The 24,067-nt window shown below is 42.4% G+C and overlaps 1 protein-coding gene across 1 annotated transcript in view; it reads right to left on the bottom strand.

Annotated features, from left to right (window-relative positions):
• The window catches only part of ush2a (Usher syndrome 2A (autosomal recessive, mild)), a 201,605-nt gene extending 178,176 nt beyond the window's left edge, over positions 1-23,429 (bottom strand). The window contains exons 1-6 of the mRNA XM_069660129.1: positions 23,258-23,429; positions 22,833-22,849; positions 21,483-21,697; positions 21,050-21,256; positions 15,501-15,669; positions 1,456-1,591 (exon numbers count right to left, since the gene is read on the bottom strand). Of these exons, the coding sequence (XP_069516230.1) occupies positions 1,456-1,591; positions 15,501-15,669; positions 21,050-21,256; positions 21,483-21,697; positions 22,833-22,849; positions 23,258-23,429 (916 nt within the window). The remainder of the gene's footprint in view (positions 1-1,455; positions 1,592-15,500; positions 15,670-21,049; positions 21,257-21,482; positions 21,698-22,832; positions 22,850-23,257) is intronic.
• Between the last annotated feature and the right edge of the window lie 638 nt (positions 23,430-24,067).

The raw sequence follows: 24,067 nt of genomic DNA, 5'->3' as shown, positions 1-24,067 counted from the left end.
TTCAAAGTAAGAGTCTCCCTGTGCTTTTAATGTGAAGCAGCAGCAATAGGATAAGTTTGGTTTGCACAAGTAGTAAGTAAATAAGACCAGGTCTAAACCATGGCTGACCGCATAAGGTCAATGTGCGCGTTTGTGGGCAATGTGTTACAAGGACTTTCCTTATGAGGCCGATGACAACGTGTTTGAAAGCAGGTGCGCGATGCGGACGTAGGTGAGGGCAGCAGACGAGCAGCGGAGGAGCAGCCTCAAACAAAGTATCCAGAGCCGTATAGACAGAGAGAAGTGTCAGTGGAGGTCCAATATGCTCCATGATCCGCCGTAGAGAGAGAGAGTTGCAACATCGCAACTCTCTCTCTCTACGGCTGTTAAAGTACTGTCACTCACTCACTCACTCACTCACTCACTCACTCACTCACTCACTCACTCACTCACTCACTCACTCACATATAGACCCGTGTGTCGGGATGAAGCCAGCAGTCAGCCAAAAGTGTTGCTGTAGTGATGTATTGTTCCCTGCAAAAAGGCATTTTGCATCCTTTATGAACATCTTCAAGATAATAATTTGAAGATCCTAATTTATAAAAAATACCATTCACACAACTGCACCAAATCACTTCTTGTTCAAGGTGCAATTGATCTGATATCAGCAGCTGATCTCACACAGTTCACCTCCACTTTTGATCAAGCATTGCTGCCATTATCAGCCACTTGTGCGGTCAACAGGTTAAAGCTCTGCTCTTGACAACTTCTCATAAGATGCGCATTTTTCAGTTACCCCCCAAAACAGACATCGTTGTTAATCAATACATCCGATCAGCATACGCATAATCAATCCACTGATCAGAATTCTAGACACAGCCCACAGGTTCAACAACCCCACACACACACACATGCACTTTTTCTCTCCCCCAAGCCAATCACTTGTATTGATCACCACTCATGTGATCTTCAGCTGATCAGATGCTACCTGCCGTGAACTAGGGATCAATGTCTGATAAACGAGAAGAAAAACACTCGTTTATCACCCTGGAGATGAACGGATATCATTTTTCTCTCAATTTCTCTCCTATTGACTGCGAGACGGCTCCCAGGCACCACCAATCAATCACAGATGTGTAGTTGAAGGGGGATAAAGGCTGGGAGGAGAATAAAGGTGGAGCAGTCATTGACACCATATTTAGATATACAGACAAGATAAACGAAGAGGTCATTTTTCACCACTCAGAGGGGAACAGCAGACGGTGGCCCCAGCTGTGGAGGAGGACTGTGGTTGGGTCTGATTTAAGGTGGGAAAAACAAATGTCATCCATTTCTCTTCAGGTTTTCTGCTTCAGTTTCTACAACCATTTTTATATTAGATATCAACATCGAATAATATTTTAATGCAGTACCACTTAAGAATTTTGAAGGCATCTCTAAGTCAATGTTACTAAAAAAGGACGCAGCCATCTTTACCGTTAGAGCCGAGTCCCACCCACATGGCACCGTCCTCGCTGATATCAGAGAGCCTGCCGGTCAGAGCTTGTGTGTCAAATGGTGTCCCATCCTCCTCAAGCCCATCCAGGAATAGACTCACACGTCTGTCATGGACCTGAAAATCATCAGAGTGAGACATAAGTCTGCGCTGACAACCATACACTCAGTCTTTGTGTGTTTTTAGCGTTACACAGTGAGAAAGCTTAACGACAGAAAAGAGCACAACATTGTGTTTCCCTTTTCCTGGGCAGCTTGAACCTTTGATCAGAGTTGGGAAGGCCAGAGCCGACAGAAAGAGAACAAAGATGATCAATTAATAAAACAGCATTTTCATGAAGATCATTGGTTATCATTAACAGCACCACACTGGATCCTACATGCATGTAAGGGAGCTGCTTGAGTTGCAGATGCAGCAGTAAAGGCCGAGCAGCTGCTGTAACACACAACGTCTCAGAGAGAGTGGCAGCTGCTCTGTGTGTATTTGCAGCAGTGTACCCACGCAACATTGGTGTGTTTTTGCATATCCATGCACGTGTGTATACGTGAGTGTGACCATGAGTGTGTGAATTATACATACAGCTAATCTTCCAGCTCATTTCCCCGGCAGCAGAAAGAGCCTCGGGCTAAACTGCCTCAGCCGCAAATTAGCTTTCTGTTTGACCAAAAATCTCCTCTCCACTCCTTTCCTCTCTCCTTTCCCGATCTGCTGCATGAATATTAAAAACTGCACAGCAGACAACACAGTCAAAGCAGGAGCAGCTCCCTTTCACATCAAACCCAGGCAAAAAGAGAGAACCTTCCATGAGAGGGGCTCTCCCCCCTAAAAACTTTAATGTGCCCTGTCCTACTCTCCCTTCAGTCCATCCCTAAATCCTGTGTTTGGGAAACACACTGTGGGACCACTGATAAACACGTCTCTCCCTGTCCTACGAGAGTCCCCCTCTCCTTCTTCATCTTTACCGTCTCTCCTCTGCTCCGGTCCTCCTTGCTTTGTCCTTCTCCTCCTCTCGAGGTCATCTCCTTCACCTTTTTTCTGTTTTTGAGTTCCCTCACCTCATTTTCATTTGCTTCCTCTCTCTCCCTATTTTTCATAACCATCTTTACTCTCTCTTCCCTCTTAGACAACTTCCCCCTCTCATCTCCCTTCCTGTCTCTTCCCCTCATGTTTATCTTGCCCTGTCGCTCTCACTTGTTGTCAGCTCTTTAGGGAAGTTGAAAAGGTGTGAGGAGGGAAATAAGTCCAAGTCAAAAAACGCCTTTAGGGGATGAAGGCAGGCCCAGACAAGTGTCTGCCTCTCAGAGGATAGTTAAGACGCCCAGACAGACACTTTCATGATGGCTGATTGAAGACTGGCAAGCGCATGAGAGCAGAGGAGAGAGCGCAGGAGAGAATAGGAGTGGGGAAAAAAAGGGAGAGAAAAAAAGAGACAGGAGGGAGAAAAAGAAAAGTCAGAGAGCGGCTGTAAGAGAAGGAGCGAGAAGAAGGGCCCTCTTTAGGAATCTCTAAGCCGGAGCTGTGTGGCTCTTGGGGAGATGTGAGGCAGTTGTCAGGCCTGATGTAAATGAATCCTGAAGCGCTTCATCCTCCTTAGCCGCCACGCGCCCTTTTGAAACACAGCCAACTCCCCTTTGTTAGCTTTCACAAACACTTTCGCTCCGTTTTTCCTCTTCCCCTGTCCATCTGTATTTTTACCTCCTCCTTTCCTCTACCTCTCTTTGTCTCTTTTAGCCGGTGAGACTTCAGAGTGCTTGGAGAACTGAGGAAGGAGTTAGAGAATTCTTTAGTGCTGATAACTCGTCTCATTTGGACTGTGTCCACTAAGTCCAGAAAAAGGAGATGACGACTTCAAACTTTACCTTACTTTATCTTCTTCCCTTTTACAGTAGAAATGCATTTTGTGATTGCTTTTATCTTAAGCATGTTAAGGTTCTGTGCGTGCATTTTCAGATATACACTGAGCAACAACAGAGCCCACGAGTAGTGACCACTAACTCTTGAAATTGTGTGTTGAAGACAATATGTACATTTGGTACAAGTGTCTGTTATATTTTCAAAACAACTGTATGCAGAGCCGTCGCAGGGAGGGTGCAAGGCCCTGCTCAATGACACGTATGCGCATAAATCACAGTCACATCACACCCGCTAGCTTCGCACACCTGCTCAGCGGCCACATCTCTGGAAGTGTTGACAAATTTATCCAGCGATCCTCGCAGTGAACTCTTCCTTTTTGTAAATTATTTTCCCTTTCTCAGCACCCGACTTGTGTTCACGAAATCTGTCGCACTCTCTTGTAGCCGACATTGTTTCCCCTTGTCCTTCGTCTGCAGTGAGCAGCGAGATGGAGCACTCACTACGCAACGACACAATATCGAAAATTAAAAAAGAAAAACAATAATTTGTAACAGTCTTGAAAATATTATATATAGTAAAAAAAAAACAAGATTAGGTCAAAACCTAGTATGTGGCTGACCGCATCAGGTTAATGTGCGCTTTTGTGGGCAATGTGATACAAGGACTGTCCTTATGAGGCTGATGACAATGTGTGTGAAAGCAGGTGCGCGCTGCAGACGTAGGTGAGGACAGTGGAAGAGCAGCGGAGGAGCAGCCCCGCCTACTCCCCGAACAAAGTATCCAGAGCCGTATAGACAGAGTGTCGCGTCAGTAGAGGTCCAATATGCTCCATGATCCGCCTTTGCGATGTTGCAACTCTCTCTCTCTACGGCTCTGAACATCAGTCACATGGAGACCTGTGTGTAGTGTCAGCCAAAAAATGCAGGATGGGAAGCCAGGGTTGCCAGGTCCACGGTTTTCCCACAGAATTGGGCTACTTTTGCTGCTGTGGACCCTGTGCGAGGCCCTGTGCGGTTGCACTCTTCGCGCAGCCCATGCAACAGTTCTAAATGTATGTTCTTGTGTTGTACATCATTTTATTTAGCGTACTGTATATTTCCAATAATAATCTCTATTTGATTTGATAAACACCTGTTCAATATTACACAGGCATTTATCTACCTCCTGCAAACTCTGTGTCACATTCAGATTAAAGCTGTAACTGGAGACAGAGATGGCTTCAACAGGGTTCAGTACTGGGCCAGCTTGGATATTGAATCTAACCCCGGCACCACCTGTGGTCTCTGCCACCACTCACAGCTCCATTAGTACCTGGCCTGGTTGCCTACTGTTTTCTGCTGCAACATTCCTGCAAAGCCACAAGAATTTAAGTGTTTTTACAAAACATTTCTCCATGTTGCATCAGATAATGTCAGTTTTAGCTCCCGTTATTTTACGACTTATTCCATTCTGTGACCAAATGACCAAATAAAATTGTACTGTAACATCACCTATAGCGAGTGCTACAGGTGTCTCAACTGACAATCAACTGAAATATATTACAACATATTAAAAGTCTTCTTCTGAGGAAAGTTTTCATTATCATCCTTCCCTTATTAAGTAATTTCCTTCAACTTTGTTCCTCAAGGCTTCTGTCCTCTTAGGGAGTTTCAGAACCACCCCACTGGCAATGTTACCACCTAAGCCTCTCTAAAAGCCCGGTGAAACCCTGAGTGGGAAAGCTTTTAGTGATCTGTAGACTGGCATTTTGACTAAAGCTCTTCTCGATTTTCACACTCCTGCCAAGCCATGGCTCAGTACACCGTGTGGACGGCAGCGTTTCCTCTAAGCTCACTTTGTAGCTGACGGCCACTAAAGTCAGAGAGGTGGTAGGAGAAATCTGAATAAGTAGGAGCCAAAGCCTGCTATTAAAAAAAACTAGAATAAATTCTTAAGATAACCTTGTCCAAGACAGGTTAATCACAACACACAGAAATGTACCTGAATAATTCTCATTGTTCTAAACAGCCGGGCATTATCCAAACATCTGACATGTTGCAGACTTCAGAGGGACCTTAAACATGTCTAATACAGAAAACCAATCCTAGATACAGATTTTAAGTGCTAGAGATTGCATTGCTCTATTCAGGAGCTTAATGCTTTACAAAGTATGTGTCTGTGTGTGTGCATGTTTGTGTGTGGGAATGCAAGACACCGGTGTCCACATAGTTTGTTGTCCCTGTTTGAACTTTCTCACAAAATATACCATATACCATCTAGCTCACCTCCGTATGATCAGTAGGGGCGGGACAAAATATCAATATGGCAATATATCGTCATCCTGACTCGTGCGCTGGCACCAAATATTGATATTTTAATTTAGAAATATATGGCACTCTACACAGATTTCCCTGCGATTTTGACTCACTGTATCACTACTTTATGACTCCTCATGGTGGCACTTGATTGAGGGTAACGTGAATGAAAATTAATTGGCAGAAGAAGAAGTTGACGCCAGGATAAAAGAAGAATACGACAGCGGGATAATGTTGGACAGCGGTGAAAAGAAGTTAAGAGATGTACTCGCCACTTTCAAATCCAAAGTCCTGATTTGTTTTAAAGTTCTGTGAATTTAATTCACAGACTGAAAATGCTAACATTGTTTCATCTCGATTTTGAGTCAAATTCTGTGAAACTGACACCAAATCGCAGTGAATAAATACATTAATCCTGCACTTTACCTTTTTAACGGCATTTTGTTTTCTTCAGATATCCTGATGTATCATTTTATGATTGTCTTGCAATATATCAATTATTGCAGAATTGCTGTATGGTGATATTATCGTTATCGTGGGCCACATATCGTGCGATCTATCCTGCGATTCCCACCCCTATTGATCTCTACACTAACAACTATATCTGTAGAGTAAATTTAAACAGTTTACACCTTAGTTGTATTTAGGCAGTCCTTTTTCTTTTAAAGCAAACATCATACACATGACCAAATTCGACACATGACATCCGACCGTTTTGTGCCTGATCTGAAGATTCAGCAACACCTGCAGTCATTCCTTTTGCTGCTTTTCTTGAGGTTCTCTAATGTTTGTCCCGTTACACTTGACCTGACTGAAACTAAGTATGATGAGGATGAAGAGGGCTGAATGTTGTTCAGAGTGGAAAGGCCTCTGAAACAACCATGTCATTTTTGTCTGTATCATTAGAATTAACTTTTCATCATCCTGTTGTCCATCTTCGATTCTCAGCTCCCATTATCCTACTTCTTCTCTGTAAGTCTTCTATCTCTCTTCATCATCCCCCTCAACCATCTTTTGTTTCCTTCCTCAGATCCCTTTCCTCTCTTGTTGCTCCTCTCATGTTTGTCTGTTTTCATCTCACCTATCTCTTCCTCTCCTTTTAACCTCCTCTTGTACCTGACTCCTCGTCTCTGCCCCCACGCATCCCGCCTCACCAAATTCTCTCCATGGAGCCGCTCTCCTCTGGATGTGTTGCCCTGTGACTGACACGCCCCTCACTGATAACACATGTCATTCTACAGCCAGCCAGGCTGTCAATTTTGGGAGAGAGACAGAAAAACAGTTAGAAAGTTAGGAAGAAGGAGAGTAAGATATATGGGAATGAGTTTGGTGAGTGAGAGAAGAAATGCATACAATTAGAGAGATTAATATAAACATAGACAGCAAGATAGAGGTGATGTGCCAAGGTGCTTCCTGCTGACACTGAGGAAGGCTCTAAGGACAAATAAATTCACCTCTGATAAAGGAGAAGCAACTGGAATGAAGCAGAGAATTTTGTAAAGAAATGCACACGAAAGCACTAAGGAAATTAAGGAAATGCAAGAAGTCATTGGACAGACGCTGAAAAGGAAAGAAGGAAGGAAAGGAAAAGAATGGAAAGGAGGAAAGATAAAGTGAAGATAATAAGTGGTTGAGAGGGGCGAAGAAAGGTGGAATACAGAAAAAACTATGGTTTTAGTCTGTTCCTTTTATGGATGTCTACTTATTTGTTTACATTTAACAAGGGTAAAATTGAAATCACTAATTCTGCAACAAATGTGGGTAAACAGGCAACGATTCTTCTGCAGAAGCTGCAGCACTTCAGTGCAAAACCCTACATTAGGTTACTTCTACAGTGTTTTCATTAATTACCTTGATTTTGTGAGAGGAAAATAGACTAGAAAGTCCCAAAAACTAAAAGTATGATTGTTAATTGTATGGACATGAAAACACACTGCATTTATGTGGTACAATTTCCTGATTTTTTTATATTGCAATAAATATTGCAGAGCAAAATGTTACCGCAATGTCACTTGTTTCTAATATCGTGCAACAAAGTTAACTAACGTTACAGTTATCCACTAGTCCAAACACAGTTTAATCATTATCTATGTACAACAGCAACAAGATAATATTACTGCAGAAGTCATTGATAATTATTATCATAATCAGTTGATTTTGTTATTTGACCATTTGTGAACTGCGTTAAACTCTGTCTCGTTTGCTATGTCATCACCAGCACACATTTCTAGCCTCTTGCCTTTTGTATTGTTCCTTTAAACCTCAAAATGTACAAAGTTTTCTTGCCCCCAGACCCCCACAGAGGGTTCAGAGTCCACCCCCCATAGTGTCACAAAATCCTGTGGGAAAAAGCTGTTTTTATAAATGTTATCTAATGTTTTCATTTGTAAAGAGGCGGGTCAATGAACTCTGTTAAAACAGGCCCAGCTTACTGGATATCCCTGTCCTCTATGTGTAAACTAACGTTAGAGAAATCATGATGTGACTCCCTGATGTCCAGCCCTCCACTTTTGCATCTCCAGGCATATTGTCACCTTCCCTCTCTTTCTCTCACTCTCTCTCTCCAGTTATCTCATTTCCTCTTCCTTGTTATTCACCCTCCCAGCCTCTCTCCCCCTCTACACTTGCCCTTACCCACTATGAACTGTTAGCAGCTCTGATGTACAGCCAATATTCTCTGTATCATATTAGCACGGCTGCAGTGTGTCAAGAAAGTGATAGGAAGAGAAGGAGAGGAGGAAAAGGAATAAAGAGAGAGAGAGAGAGAGAGGATGGAGAGGAGACACATTTGTTCTACTCATCTCAGCGCTAAAAGATACAATTACCTCTCACAGCATATTATCCATGTTTTATACCAGCCCAGGGCCCCATGCCTTTGCCTTGCCGCGCTCACCCCGTGTAAGGCCCATATTTTAACACTAGCTATGACAGTTTATTTAAGAAAAGAAAATTGTCCCCAGGGAGATGGAGAGGGAGAGAGAGAGAGAGTGTGTGTGTAAGGAAAATGAGAGGGAAAGAGGGAAGGACAAAGAAGGTGGAGGGGGAGAGAATGAAAGGAGGGAATGAGAGATAGATGAGGCACAGAGAGAGAGAGAGAGAGAAAAGCATCCTGAAAGAAGCAGGGACAGAAGATAAAGAGAGAAAGAGAGAGAGATGGGACATATATAAGGTGACACACCAACCTTTTAAAAAAGACCATAAGTCTCTAACACTTCTTTCTGTCTAAGACTTTCATGAGAGCGACCAACAAGGACCAACACATACAGTACCACACTGCAAGAGGGGAGACATGTAATAATATGATTTAGTAACAAGCCTAAGGACCTGTTTACATCTGGTATTAACATGCATCCTGTGTGCATGTGCAACAGTAACCCGTGGCAGTGAGGCTGCATTTAGATTAACCTACCACCAGACAGGAACATTTGTTTGACATCCATGGTTGATCTTCCTTGATGACATTTTTAACAATAATTTAAAAGGGTAACTAACTTAAGCCATACTTCTTTAGCATGGATGTTTCTAGAAAGAACATAACACATGCTCTTTGAAGGATCTTTTTATCCAAAGTACTCACTCATATCTCACCGCTGCATTGAGAATGAGACCCCTAACCCTGACCGTGTCAGCGCCTCACTCTCACGATTAAGCTGACTGCACACTGCCATGAAAATAAAAAAATAAATGCATTAAAAGACAAAAAAGTCTCAAACCCCACCACACATACACCTGCCTTTCTCTCCCGCTCTCACTATGTAATTGATGCCAGTCTTGTGCCCTTTCGCCTTCTGTGCCAGCAGGCAGAGGGGCTACCATAGAGGTGTCCGCTTCACCCCTACATAACAACCTTGCCTCACCTTCACACACATGCACACAATCGCACGTACACACACAGAAATATGCTGTTTTCAGTGCACACACACGCAGCATACCAAGACATGCACAAACCATGCCTCCATGCATGTATATAGAGTGCAGGTTTTACAAACTGTCCCTGTCAGTCCAGGTGGGACAGAGAGACAAGCATTGAGATAAGTATACGGGATAATGTTTGGTTAGTCTGCATGTGTGTGTCTGAATAGAACACTTTCTATTCAGCTCAGCTTCAGCTACTGAAAATGTCTTTAATAATTTGCATAATAAATTGATGGTTCCTTGTATAAATGTCTGCTCTTCATTTCAAATGTTTATGTTACCTTGTTCTTTTACAGAAAGTAAGTGTGCATTTGCAGATTTAAGCAGCCTGCAAATAATCCTCATCACTTCTTATTCAGATATTGTTATTAGAGAGTAAATTGAGTTAAGCATGTATACGTGTTAATGGAGATAAACCTGTCCGTGGACCGAAATAGGAGCTGTTATTTAGCAGTGTAACAATCAAATGGAGGTGAGGTAAGAAAAGAAATGGCAATTGTTATTAGGGATGCATGATATTGGCTTAAAAATGGTGTGTTGGCCAATATCCACCGATATAATTAACCGATAAAATGATGGGCTGCTGCATACTTGATTAAATGCCCGACCTCGGCGCAATGTCCCCGGCGCGAAGAAGACCTGCGCGGCGCAGCGTGATGACATCACGTGTGTCTACCTGCAGCATGAGAGAGTTAGAAGCCAAAATGTCCGTGGTGTGGACGTTTTTCAAAGTGTCCGAAATAGAAAGCAAAACTGCTATTTGCAATGACTGCTCAGCTTCGGTGATGCGAGGAGGAGCCAAGGCAAAGTCTTTCAACACTACAAACTTCATTAACCTTCTCAAGACCCGTCACCCCAACCGTTGTAACAAATGTGATAAGAGTATCACCATTATACTGTACGCTAGTTCCAATACAGAAGAGAGTTGATGATCTCTGCAATTAGGTGTGCGGGAAAAAAATATCGGTATCGGTAATCAGCTAAATGAGTTGTAAAATATCGGCATATCGGATTTCGGCAAAAATTCCAATATCGTGCATCCCTAATTGTTATCCTACCACTCTGACAGTACCCATGCATGACATGGGACGCCACATCTGGTCACCTACAGAGGCCACAAGTTAATATCTGGTCTCCAACTTAAGACCTTTGCTTTAATGCCATTTACAAACAGTCTTTTTTTTTAAGTCTTCATTTGAGCGACTGAATCAGGCTGAAATATTCTGGCCATTGACAAGGCTCGAACTTGCACATTAATCTGTATGCAAGAAAGAACGAGACAGAGAAGGTTGTATCAGAGCCGTCAGTCCATACACATACACAGGCCAGAGTCTTCCAGTGTAATTGTGCGTGAAAACATTCATTAAGCTTATTATTGCTGCAGGAGAAGTTTTAGCAGCCAAACTGTCTAAGAGCAGAGTAGTGAAGCAGATGAGCTGTCAGGGTCTGGAGAACAAATTGCAGATAAGTTAGGAACAACTTTTTCACTCCGTGCTATAAATACACAGAAGGATGGATGTATGTGTGTGTGTGTGTGTGTGTGTGTGTGTGTGTGTGTGTGTGTTTCTTTGTAATCTTGACTTGACCTTTACACACTTTGCCACACATTCACCGACCCATGTACCCTCTTTTTCGTCTCTTATTCCTAAATCGGTCTCCTCCCCTTTCTCTGTTATTTTATAGCAACTGGAAACACCCCTGTTATAGACGTATACCAGCTGTTTCAGAGTGTGCGTGTGTGTGTGTGGGGCCGTATGTACATTACATCAGTGGTGTGTTCATGTGTGTAAAAGAAAGAGAAAGAAAAGACAATGTGTATGTGCGTTACACACAAGAATCAAACATTAACGCTGCCTTATTGGGTCGTGACGGGGCCGGTGTGACTGGTTGTCCCTGCCTCATCCGATAACGCTGATTTGCTCAGTCACTACCAGGCGGACACCTCTAGGGGTCCTCCAGGCACACAGTCAATCACTGGTACTCCAAAAGATAGTTCTCCAAAGCTATTTTAATCGTGAACTCTCTTCCTGTCTTTTCTTTCCATCTTTTACTGCCTCTTTGTGCCACTTCTGTCTCTCCACCTCGCTCTTCCTTCTTACACTGACACCTACTTCTGGATTTCCTGCAAGACTTAAAGTACATCCATCCTCAGCTTTGTACATGTTTTTGTATCTTCTTTCATGATACTAACACAACAGCATACAGTGCAAGGCATTAAAATTAAGGTGCACAGATAAAAAAGATGATTATAGGAATTATTTAGAGGCAGCACAAGGTCGTGCAAACCAATGCAACATCTTAAAATGACAAAGCATGCAGCTCATTATTATCCCTACCCATACACTGTTAAACCTCAGTCCAAGCACAAGACTTGTCCTTGTGCAATCATACTGTGAGGCACTCCAGATAAAAAAAACACCCACCAAAAGAACAAGCTATGATAATTACACACTGAAAGCAGCCACTAGAGCACCTGTTTTACCCATCCCTCCATCACTCAGAGCAGAAGAAGAGATCCTTTCTTTCCTACAAGATGCTACAGATTAGTAATAAATTCTGCAGAAATGTTCAGGGAAGTGATTCCTTCAGTAAACTGACTTGGTAACATCACTTAACCACACTCAGCCACCTCCCTCACTTTCCCCATCCGTCCTCCTCTCTCAGTCCCTCCCTCCCCCAGGCTACCTTTTCCTCCGCTACTCTCGACATCGTTACCATAATCAGATAAGACAACTACCTAGGGAGCACCAGCATCCCTACAGCACCTTGCTCCTGGCACCGTGTGTGTACATGTGTGCGTGTGTGTGAATTGCTCCTGGCACTTGGAAACCCGTATTCCTTTTGACTGTCTTTTTTGGTGTTTTGATCTTTTCAAACTGACAGATGACTGGTGTGTGTGTGTCTGTTGTATATGTGCAGTAAAGGCGCCCAGCTCCTGCATAGGGTAATGCCCACATTGTGGATGACAAGTGTGCTACAAATTACCACTGAACTGTGAGTGTGTATCTGTGTAATGAGTGATGGAGCGGGTAGATAAGTGTGTGTGCATGCATGAGAAAGGGGGTGTGCGAATGGTGTTTGAGTGTCAAGGATGATTATGTTATTCTTGTGAATGGTCAAAGCAGATCACATCACCACACCATTAAACGAAAGGCAGTCTGATTCACAAGAATGCACGGACACACACCTCCGAGCCACGCCAACACACTACTCTTCAAGCTACGTACCTGCAAGCTATACACTTCTCCGTGCCTACATCGACATGTGCAACACACATGGATACTATACATAGATAGAAAAACCTGATCCCTACAGGGAATACACATACTCCACACACACAGCAACTGAGCCATCAGCGACACTACATTTAGACAACAACACAACGGACGGCCAAATCACTGTACCAGACATCAACACCAATCAGACTGCCAGTGAACTAAACTTGGCAAAGCACAATATTTTTTCTTTTAATTACTGATGAACATGTACAGATTCTTTATTTACCCCTCGAGCTTTGATTCAGGCTAAATCAAACTGCAGTTGATACATTGTCTCTTTTAAAACCAAACTGTGGTCATTAGGGCTGCCCACGAATAGTTTGGCCAAACTGTTAGTAGATCAGACGAGTCTTAGACCAAGCTTTCAATTAGAGACACAAAGAAACCCTCAAGCTTGAATTGAGTGCTGTGTCTCACCATCTATTAGACCTATCCATAGTGTTAGCAGTCTTCCCCTCTTGAGGAAGGCGGCCTTTTAGGAAACGTGTTTATCTAATGTAGACTTGATGATGTGATTCCATTATGGGATGTTGTACGAACATAATAAAACACATGCTTTTTATGTGTTGTTAAATTACAGTGGTCTGGGGTGCCAGTTTAGTTCAGTGGCTAAATCAGCAGCTCATGAACAGAGGCTATAGTCTTCAATGCGGCGGGCCGGGTTCAACTCCTGCCCTCGGCCCCCTGATGCGTGTCATCCCCCATTCTCTCTTCCCCGCTTTCTAACACTATCCACTGTCCTCTCTGTGAATAAAGGCATAAAAGGCCCCAAAAAAATATCTTAAAGAAAATTACAGAAGTACGCAAAAAGTGTCCAAATAAGCTTAATAAATAGCTTAATTGTGAACCATCAGAGCTATGTGCTGTAACAAATTCCAGGTCCTGTCATCCAGATACTGTGACTTTCAGTAGATTTGACGTTATTTTGAGGCTGCTGGCCAACCAGCGGAGACTCCTGTATGTCAATACACATTTCCTCTGCTGTTATAGAAGAACAAGTTCATTCTGATCAGCTCTTCTTTGCAATGTTAAAAAGCTGTTGCTTTGAAAACAACCTCAAAATATTCGGCTCCCAGTTTAACCTTTCTAACATTACAGGGAATTCTTTCCTGGCTGGCTTATAATAAAACATCTGCTGAGTCTGCATAAGAATAAAGCAGATAATCCATGAACTCCCAACTTCATATTAATGCAGCACATGAACATTGACATTTTTTATTCTTTCTAAATTGGCACATTTTCACATTTTCCTATGTTTAAAAGATTCTATCACACTGACCACCTGAGCCCTTTCATAATGTTTGTGTGTGATGTCGTCATTAGGGGTATATCAGTGCCGAGTGGCAGTGAGAGGTTAACAAAATGCACTGCAGACAAAATGTAATAAGGAAGGTACAGACACTTAAAGTGGATTGACAGAGTGAGCAAATTGTCTCTCCTAGTAGCCCTGGTGTTATTCAAAGATGCTGAAAGAAAAAGATTGTCCAACGGAGTAATCTGTAAAATGATACTCTACACACACACACACACACACACACACACACACACACACACACACACAGACACACACACACACACACACACACACACACACACACACACACACACACACACACACACACACGGGGATTCATTCTCAAGACTCTCTCCACTTCACTAGCTACCATTTTAGAATGATCTCAGCTAATGAAAGCCCTTTTTGTGTCTATGACAGCCTTTCTGGTGCCTGCTACAATTTCTACATCATGTTCCACTTAGGTCAACTGGTTCTGAAGATATAAAAAAAGAGAGAAAAAACACCAAAGAAAAAATAAGTACATGAATATTACAAACACCACTGACACCACCTCTTTCATCTTTGTGTTCAGCTCTCCCTCAAACAGCTGTGACATTGAGCAGTAAAATAATTCACTATCACTGATCCACAGATATGCAACAGGATGTATTTTTGGAAACAGACAATAACATTCGGCTACTAAAGCTGAATGTACAAAATGTTACCTGAAGCACACGTAGTGTGCCAGAACAATCCCTGACAAACAAAATAACCAAGTCGGGATGTTGAACCCAAAATAGAGTATTCATAGAGAAGAATCAGCAGATTTGATAGAGAAAGATTAGAAACTTCTAAGCAAACAATATTACAAAAGTTGAAAATCAATTTCCGTGGTTAACCAGAGGAAACAGAGTAAACCATAGAAAATAACCACATGCTTTTATAGATAAAATAGGTTTTTAAATTGCAAGAGTTTCAGGGGTTTTGCACTTTTCCATACAGGACAAACATGATTCTGAAATGTGTCTGTGCGCGTGTGTCTGATGTTATGTGTGTGTGTGCCCCCTGGCCCCAGCAGCTGCGCCAAAACAGATGTTTTTCACTATAATTACCACCAGCTCGTAGCGAGGATGAGATGAAGATGGACGGAGAATGAAAGAGAAACGCAAACAGAGAACAAGATAAAGAAACAATGCGTCTGCGATAAAGAGACATTCTGCTTCCACAACCCTTATGGCATCTGTGAAACAAAACCCTGATCATGCTTCTCAGGTAGAGTTTCCTGCAAACAACCACCTTTGGATGCGTACATGCTCATAATTGTGTCTCCCTCATAGTGACCCCCTATGGCATGGTTAACAGGGAAGTCATGCCATCATAAGGATCCCCGTACACAGTGAGGTTCTTACCTGCAGAACAAGGTGTGTCCACCTCTCCAGTGTGAGCCTCCCCTCTGTTCTGAAGCTGATGGCCTGAGGAGTCTGACTGCCGGACTGACCGTACCGCAGGATGACAGCCTTCTCGGACACTGTCACAGAAAAAAACAACTGCTCCCTCGAGCTCTTCTCCAGCAGCATCCTGAGGGAAACAAAAACACACACATACACAATAAAGAGCACAATTATTTCAGCAGCAAAAGACAGTCTAGACAGCCCATTTGAATATTTGGCAGGAATAAGTTGTTACAACTTAACTCGGAAAACAGAAGAAAGAGTCAGCTCCCAAACCCATGGAGTGTAGCAGCACTACACACAGTCTCTCATTCTGACATTTACACATGGAATATCAATATTTTACATGACTGTTAGCTTTCAGCTGCTACACCGGGAGCAGACACACACACACACACACACACACACACCCTCCACATGTCATATTAACCACCATCACTGACATTTTATGGGAAATCATGGCTTTTATGAACCCGGAGCCACATACCCCATAAATCATAGATAGATGTATGCATGAGAGAAAAAGACCATAATGTATGTACGTGTGCACATGCATACGAGTGTGTGTGTGTGTGTGTGAGAGAGAGACAAACACATTCAATGATAGACTAATGATAATGAGCCAAGAAGAAAGTACAGAGAAGCCGTTTAACTATCTAACTCCTAATTGCTACAGAAAAATGCTTCTTGAGTTCAAAGTAGGCGTGGCCGATATGACCTAAAATTTATATTATGGTATTTTGGGGTTTTTTACAATAACAGTATTATATCAGAATTATGCTTCACTCTCCACCATGTGAGTGTTTGTTCACAATACTACTTTAATCTGCCTCGCCTCTCTTCTCGAGTTATTCCTCCCCACACACCTCCACCTCTGCTGTACCTGCACACAGCTGCTTGTCCCGACCCGCATCTCAATCTTTCTCTCTCCCAACGTGTCCTCTCCATTGACGTTCATCATGAGCTGTTCAGTTCAAAAAGTCTCATTTTGAATTTCGGTTTCACAGCAGCAGGTGAGCCGCGCGCGAAGGTGGCTCGTCATTAAAGACGTTGCGTGTCAAAATGATCAAAACCGACTTGAAAATAAAATAAATAAATAAATAAATGAATAAAACAAAATAAGAAACATGATACATTTAGTCGCCAAATACAGGCTACTTGGGTGGCCCGATACATAGTAGAATCTGTAGGCAGGGACGTGAATTTCCGGGAAGGCAATTGTTCTGGTTTCAGTTAGTGTAATATTGACCAATCACGTATCAGCAGGCTGCGGCGTATGCAAGAAAACAGTCTGTGTGGAGAGCAAAAGCAGGCGGAACATAATCCGCCGTAATGCCATCCCAGCTCCCATCAGCGTGATCTGACGATGATTTAGCTTCTTATTAATCTCTCTGAACCGACATGTGCATGTAAGTTCAGCTATCACACTGTTCGAGATCTAAAATTTAACTTGAGATTAATTCCCTTTACGCTGGGTCACAAAAGCCGTTCAGCGCTCAGATTTCCCAACTTCCTCGAATGCATCAGATCGATCCGACCTCCGTTCAACAAACGAGCATTGTAAATGTTGTTTTCTTCTCCTCTTGAGGACAGACCTGACAAAGCTTGAATTTTTACTTCTTACAAATCTTCATCATGATGTTGAAATTTCGGCAAAGGTAAGACCCGTTAATAACAAGTACATCACAAGAATACGGTTTCTCTTTCTGTGACAATGCAGCACGTGGAAAAAGGAAGTCCTGACGGGAAGTCGTTTATCGCTTACCGCCCGGCACGTTCACCGTTGTCCCCAGAGGTTATATCATCTCAGACTGTAGCTGACGGGATCCGAGATTGATTTGTGAGAAACACTGGGGAAAGTAAATCTCCCTCATGTCTGCACTAAAAACAACACGTGTTATATCCCAGTAATGAAGGTATTGCAAAATCCATGTCGTGGCAGAACATGACACAGGTGACGGTATTGAAACTGGGTACCGCCCACCCCTTGTTCAAAGTGGGTCAACTATTTATTAATACACTAAATTTGACACAGGTGTGCAACTCAAAATTAATGCGATTATTAAATAATCTGCAGACTTTCTTTAAAATGTCGTAAAAGGTCATGAAAAATGTCTATTTCTGAGCCCGAGTTGACACATTTAAAGAGCTTGTCATGTCCAAAGATACAACATATTTTATAGATAGTATTCCAGCATAGATTAAGAAAACCACTAAATACAGAAGGTGAAAAGCTGGACAGGATGCTGCAGGTCTCTGCTTGGAAATCGTTTATGCTCAACGATTGTTGCCACATAACTTTCTGTTGGACTTCCTGTTTCAGCTGTAATTTATTTGATACCTTGCTAAGGCAAAATCAAGCTTTTTTTTCCTTTTCGTTATCTCTTATAACCTGATGTGCACATGGACATACTTTTACAGCATGCTGTCCATGTTGTAATAGACCAGTGAACATAAACAACCTTAAATTAATGTCTATTCCAAATGAGAATCATCAAATAAGATAAAAATAACTTGATAGTCTGTAATAACTTCATATGACCAGAGAACTTGCTGTGTGTGTAGATGAACATCCAGAGGCTTGACTTTAACTGCATGCACTCAACACTTTCATACATTATGCAGCCAGTCATAGTCCACATTATATGTACACCTACACTAAACCCAGATCTTATTGTCTACATATTACTCCGCCCACATCAGTCTGTAACCTCACCTTGTAACTTCATTATAACAGTGCGTGGCAGTGGCACTATATACTACAGTGAGTAGGTGGAAGTGAAGCCACAGCGTAGTAAAAACATCAGTTTGTAGGAACAGGTGGCAGGCTCTGTTCATTGTTGAGAGGAGGGGGGGGATGTGAAATCACAGAGAGAGGGAGAGACAAAGAGAGACGGGTGAGGAGAGATGGACAGAGGTGAGGATAGAGACCTCCTTTCATCTGGCTGCTTTGATGGCAGCCATGATCGTCTCTACAACAAAAGACTGATGGCCGACGACAGCAACAGAGAGAGGGAGAGAGACGGGGGAGAGAGATATTACTTCCATTCAGCCCTACAGGTGTCATGTTCGGCCGACCAAGACAACAAGACTTGTCTGTCATCCGAATTCCCAGACGGACAACCTCACAAACAAAATCACTGAATGAAACTCGGACGTATGATCTGATTCTTCTTCTCAGAGTTAAACTTAACTGACAGCAACATTACACCTGAACATCCACCGAGTTACAGGAGGACACTTACAGCCTGTCTAGTAGTGTTTTTTAAGTTCTGTCACCACTGCAAAGCTATGAGTCACCTTAATCTGTTCAGCACATTTTGAATGTGAGAATACTGAAACACAAAATTTTCCATCCTTTTACTGCCACAGTATTTTAATCAAGCACCGATTTTACGCATCAAAGTCTGTTTACAGGTCTGTACATGAAAACATTGTTTAAAGCCTTTTTTCATTCAGAGTAGGTCGCATGAAATCCAATAAAACGTTTTAAGTGACGTCCCTTGAGTTGGCTCGGGTTGGGTCTGAAAACTTTTAACTTCAAATAAACACAAATGTTAGATATGTCAGACCACCGTGTTTAAGTGTGCAACTTCAAATGTTTCAGTCATGGCTGAAAGCAGAAATGTAGGAGCCACAAATGTAAGTTTAGTTTGCTTCTCTGTTTGATAGTTTTGTTAATTAGTATTAACTGTTTAATGTAAATGTATTATTGGTGTTGGGCGTGTTCACTGGAACCTGGTAATGTCACTGATCATATTGATTGCACTCACCTGTTCACTTCTGGTTTTGGCAGTGACGGAGAGGGGGTGAGCTCGGGAGTGGATATTTTCTGTTGACTGCAGGAACCCACGTACACAGATATTAACTAAGAACTTTGATTTTACAAGCAGGTACCGGCTGGTACCTTTTGTGTTTTTTCATGTTTTGTGTGGAAGAATAAATGGTGGAATAGATTTAGTTTTTAATGGATTATTCTTACAGTGCGTCACAGTGTTACTCCCATGTTTAGTCCCTTGCTGCGCTTTTTTTGACGGCTTACACAGGCCGACAGCCACAATCATAAATGAACAAGTTTGCCAGTATGGTTTTCTGTGGTTACCTTCACTGTAAAGTGGTTGGTAAACTGTAAACTGTTGTTGTCAACACGACGTCAGTGATTTGTTCTATTTTTAGTTTCATGACAAAGCACCTGATGCTGTTTGAGCATTCTCCTTTAAGTGTTGCTGTAGGCTGGAAGAGATAGGGTTGCAAGCACGGCTAACTGATCTGTTTTTGTGTGTGCATGTACCTTGTGTGTGTGTGTGTGTGTGTGTGTGTGTGTGTGTGTGTGGTGTGTGTGTGTGATTGTAAACTGATACGAGCGTGTGTAACTCTGCACCATCCGATGCCTGGCTGTAACACGCCAGCAGACTCTCATCCCCTGTCTCTCACACACAACATGACTAAGTACAACATGACAGCGGGTTGTTGGTTTCCTGATAGTGATACTGACCTGACCTGACCTGACCTGGTTGCTCCTTGTTATTAGATCAATATCACAGGGCTTTCACTTTGTTTTCAATGTCTGAAAACAATGTGTTTCCAGAGGGAAGCTCCTGTATATTTAATCAGTAGCACAGGATAATGTCGGACTACACTACACATCAGTCATTGTGACTCGTGGTTGTTATATACATTTGGTTAATTTTCTGCCACTGAGGTTCCAATGATTTTAATGATTCTTTTCAGTCTTCCTCTTCAAGGTAAACTCAAGGTGGGACTGTTACACCGTAATTCCACCTCACTGTTCTGTATAAAAGGTACTGAGGCAGAATGGTGGTGCAAAGTCGTTCTGTTGTTAAGCCAGCAGAAGAAGTTACAGCGAAGTAACAAAGGTGTATCTACGTCTGGGTGAGCCGGCCGGCTGCGAGTGTGTGTGTGTGACACTAGTGCTATTTGTTGAGTAAAATCACACAGTGGGACAGCAATATAACAGCATTGTTTAGTCCAGAGTAAAAGGTCAGTGTATGGTGGAGCTTCATTACAGTAAAGTTGCAGAATCTCTGTATAAAAAGGGCTGCAGTCTCAGTCTGGGCTATCTGACGTCGAAGTGAAACAGTGAAAATATCCCAAAATATAGTGTACTCTGAAAAACTGAAATGTTTTTTATAAATTATTCTTTTTAAAGTGGCTGAAGTTCGTGTTTTTCATGTGCCTCTGTGCAGCAGTATAGAGCTAAGCTTCCATGTTGGTACTCCAGCTGGCTTCTGTACAATAGTGCACAGTACACTCACTATTGATAAGTACCTTGTACAACCCCACTTCACAAAACCCAAACTATCCCTTTAAGAGATACAACACATTTATTCCTATCTGCATTAAGTTTGCTGGCTAGCTAAGATCAATCCATCCACAAAAAATCTGCAAAACAATGTATATATATTTTGTAATGCACCGAATACTGTATGTACTTGTAAGGAGACACTGGTGCATAAGTTCATAAGAGTGACAAAATTTCGACTCACATTTCTCCAGGAGAACTTGGTTTTATCCACAATGCCAGGGTGAGTGAACCCAACGCTCCCAGATTCTGTGAGGGGGGAGAGACCAGACATCCACCCTGGATTGTTTGAAACAGCACACTACTGGATCCACCAGAAGCCCCCTCATCACTGGTCCCAATCTCTGTCCCAGGACGAGTGTCTTCCCTGTCTTCAATCACACAGGCACCCCTGGTGGAATAAAGGTAGTCAATATTTTCTGTCAAAAGGACCTTAAATAATGTTTTAATATCCCTTTCAAATATACACAAGGTCATCAAGAATGGCGTTACCATACACATTTTACTAGTCAGGTTAAGATTTTTCTTTTGCGTAGAGTGAAAGGTCAAAGGTCATGGGAAACTACATAGCCTTTGAAATTACCTGAATAATATTACTATGAATGGGATCTACCTACCTGTGTGCAGGCAGTAGCAGTGGGGCATAAGGAGGAGTGGAGGATCTATAGGGACAATCCTGGACACAGAAGGCCTGATAACAGTTCATCAGCTCAGCCTGGGAGGACGCTGACTGACAGAAGCTGCTCCGCTCTGGAACTCCACAGGTGGAACGAGCTGGAGATGTGGACACGGGTTTGAAGGCAGCAATGTTCTCCATTTGTGGGAAATTTCCCTAAAAACAAAGAGGGTTTAACAAGCATGATCACAACTATTGATTTTGAGTCTCTTGACTCATTTACAGTCCAATAATTGCCTTTTTAAAAATCTGGAGAATCAACTTCAAAGTTCTATGAAATATATATAAAGGCCAATGCTGAAAAGCCAACAGGTTGTAGACCAGCGTTATGGATAAATCTCTTACTGTCAGACATACTGCATGAGTAGAGGGCATATAAAATCTATAACTCTTTTTTCCAATATAAATAATACCTTTTTGAAAAAATATTGGGACATACATTTTGTGTTGACATTTATTTATTTATTTGTAGCTTCAGATAGGCAATTTCATGTTGCCATGTCACACTTAGCAAAACCACAGGTGTAAAAAATAAAATTGATGATGGCTTATTTCCACTATGTTGCTCTAGTTTCAGGGTTCTGTGCATCCCGTATGCATGGTTCACTGTCACACTTGGGTCCATTGTGAAAAAACAAGACCTTGTAAGTGAAGATTTTCTTGAAACTCATAGTTCAGAATTGTGACATGTTGCTGACTCTTTTAGAAATGGCCGAGGCCATGGGAGATCATTTTCTGGTAGATGGTTAGTTAATATATTGTAAAAGTAGTTTTGTCTTTCATCTTGCCTTTGCATGTCCTGCATTATGTTACCCACTTGCTAACTTGCTAAATTGTTAGCATCCTTAGCTTCGTAGGAAACATTTGACTATAAATATTTGAATGTCAAGCATATTGTGTACACCTATGTTATAACCATGAGCTAACAAGTTCCAATTTAAATGCAGCAACAGACCCTTTTCACATCAGACATTTTGGCTTGTCACTGTTGAAAATACTAACATTAAAGGACTTCTTTACATGTAGAGGAGCAGATCCAGGGCCCTGGTATTGTGCATGCTCACTGTCATGGTGTACTGGGACAACTGAGCCCTCGTTAACGACATTTGTTTCACCTGTGTTTTTCCTGCTATGACAAGTCAAAATATCCTCATTAATGTTGTGAGCAACACCTGTGATTTTTCTCATTTGATAGTCTTTAAATAATTTCTATAGAGCATTGTCTGTTAACAATTACTAACACTCTTTAAATGATAGAAAATAAGAACAGGCTCTTGAAGGCCACTCTTACCTGTGATGAAGCAGGTGCTGGACACAGGCTGAAGAGGAGGACAGTTAACCGGAGGGAAATATAATGCCTCTGCATCCTTTTCATCATGTTTTTCCCTCTCTTCACTCCTCCTTCAGGGATGTTTATCAGGTGAAATAGCCAAGGAAAAAACATCCACTTCTTCCTTTCCTCCATCCTTTCCTCCCTTTGCTTGAGTTCACCTGTCCCAGAGACACCCGTCCTGCTCTTGTCCTTACATTTCACACATTTTTCCAAAGTTTTTAGGTTTTCCTTGTTGCATTTATTCCTTAAGTTACACTGCTCCTCTCTTATTCCTCTATATATCCGCTCTCTGCTGACTCCTCTGCTCCATGTTTGTCTCTCTCTTTTCGTTTCCTCTCCCTCCGCTCCTCCCTCGTCGTCTCTGTGTTCTGTCCATCTCTGGCCTTTGACCCCACTAGATTCTAGTACCAGTATCTCTGAGGGGTCCGGCATGGTCCGGGGTTCCAGGATCTCAGACAGGGGTTCTGGAACATTCCCGGAGTCAGGGGGACGTTCAAGAACCTGGATTTTTTTCGGAAACCTTCCAGCAGCGCTTGAATAAGTGATGACTGTCATGGTTTCATGGTTCCAGGGTTACAGGGACATTTTTAACAGGCCAGTGCCCCTGGGGTGAGGCTACGAAGCTTAGCTTTCTGTTACACTGTCTCTGTCACTCACACACACACATTTACACACAAACCACAACCAAAGCCTTCACATGATAGGTAGGATTTCACAATCTAGAGAGGGAAAAGAGAGAAGGAGAGAAGGAAAGAGAGACGTGGTCAGACCAAAATCCAACATGAGACAAATCTGAGGAGAGTGAAATGCCATGCAGGCTATTCCCTTGCCAAAGCCTACACTATCATGTACAGCTTGATGGAGGCACAGCTCAACGGATACGGCTACATTGCTTTCTCCCTTTTCTTCATTTTCCATTGAATTAAACATGCCCTTTTTCCTCTAGCATCTGGCCTCCAGGTTTTTATCCAACTGAGCGGGTTTTCACATAAGTTTGTTGGAAATTGAGGCTTAGGCCAAAGCTCTCTTCATTACAATACTTATCAGCTTCAATTTCACATTTTGACACACAAAAAGAGGCCAGCCAGTCATCCCGGGTGTTGAATTACTTGGACCCTCTTGCCTGCCGTGTCCGTTAGAAAATAGGAAAGCTCACGGTGTATCTCATAACGTGTATGTCGTAGGACAAATTT

Source organism: Semicossyphus pulcher, unplaced genomic scaffold (genome assembly GCF_022749685.1).
Source record: "Semicossyphus pulcher isolate SPU_LCO1_2020_fin unplaced genomic scaffold, fSemPul1.0.p SCAF_1, whole genome shotgun sequence".
NCBI lineage: Eukaryota > Metazoa > Chordata > Actinopteri > Labriformes > Labridae > Semicossyphus > Semicossyphus pulcher.
Note: the sequence above shows the minus strand (reverse complement) of the source record. Positions and strands in the feature narration are given on the sequence as shown.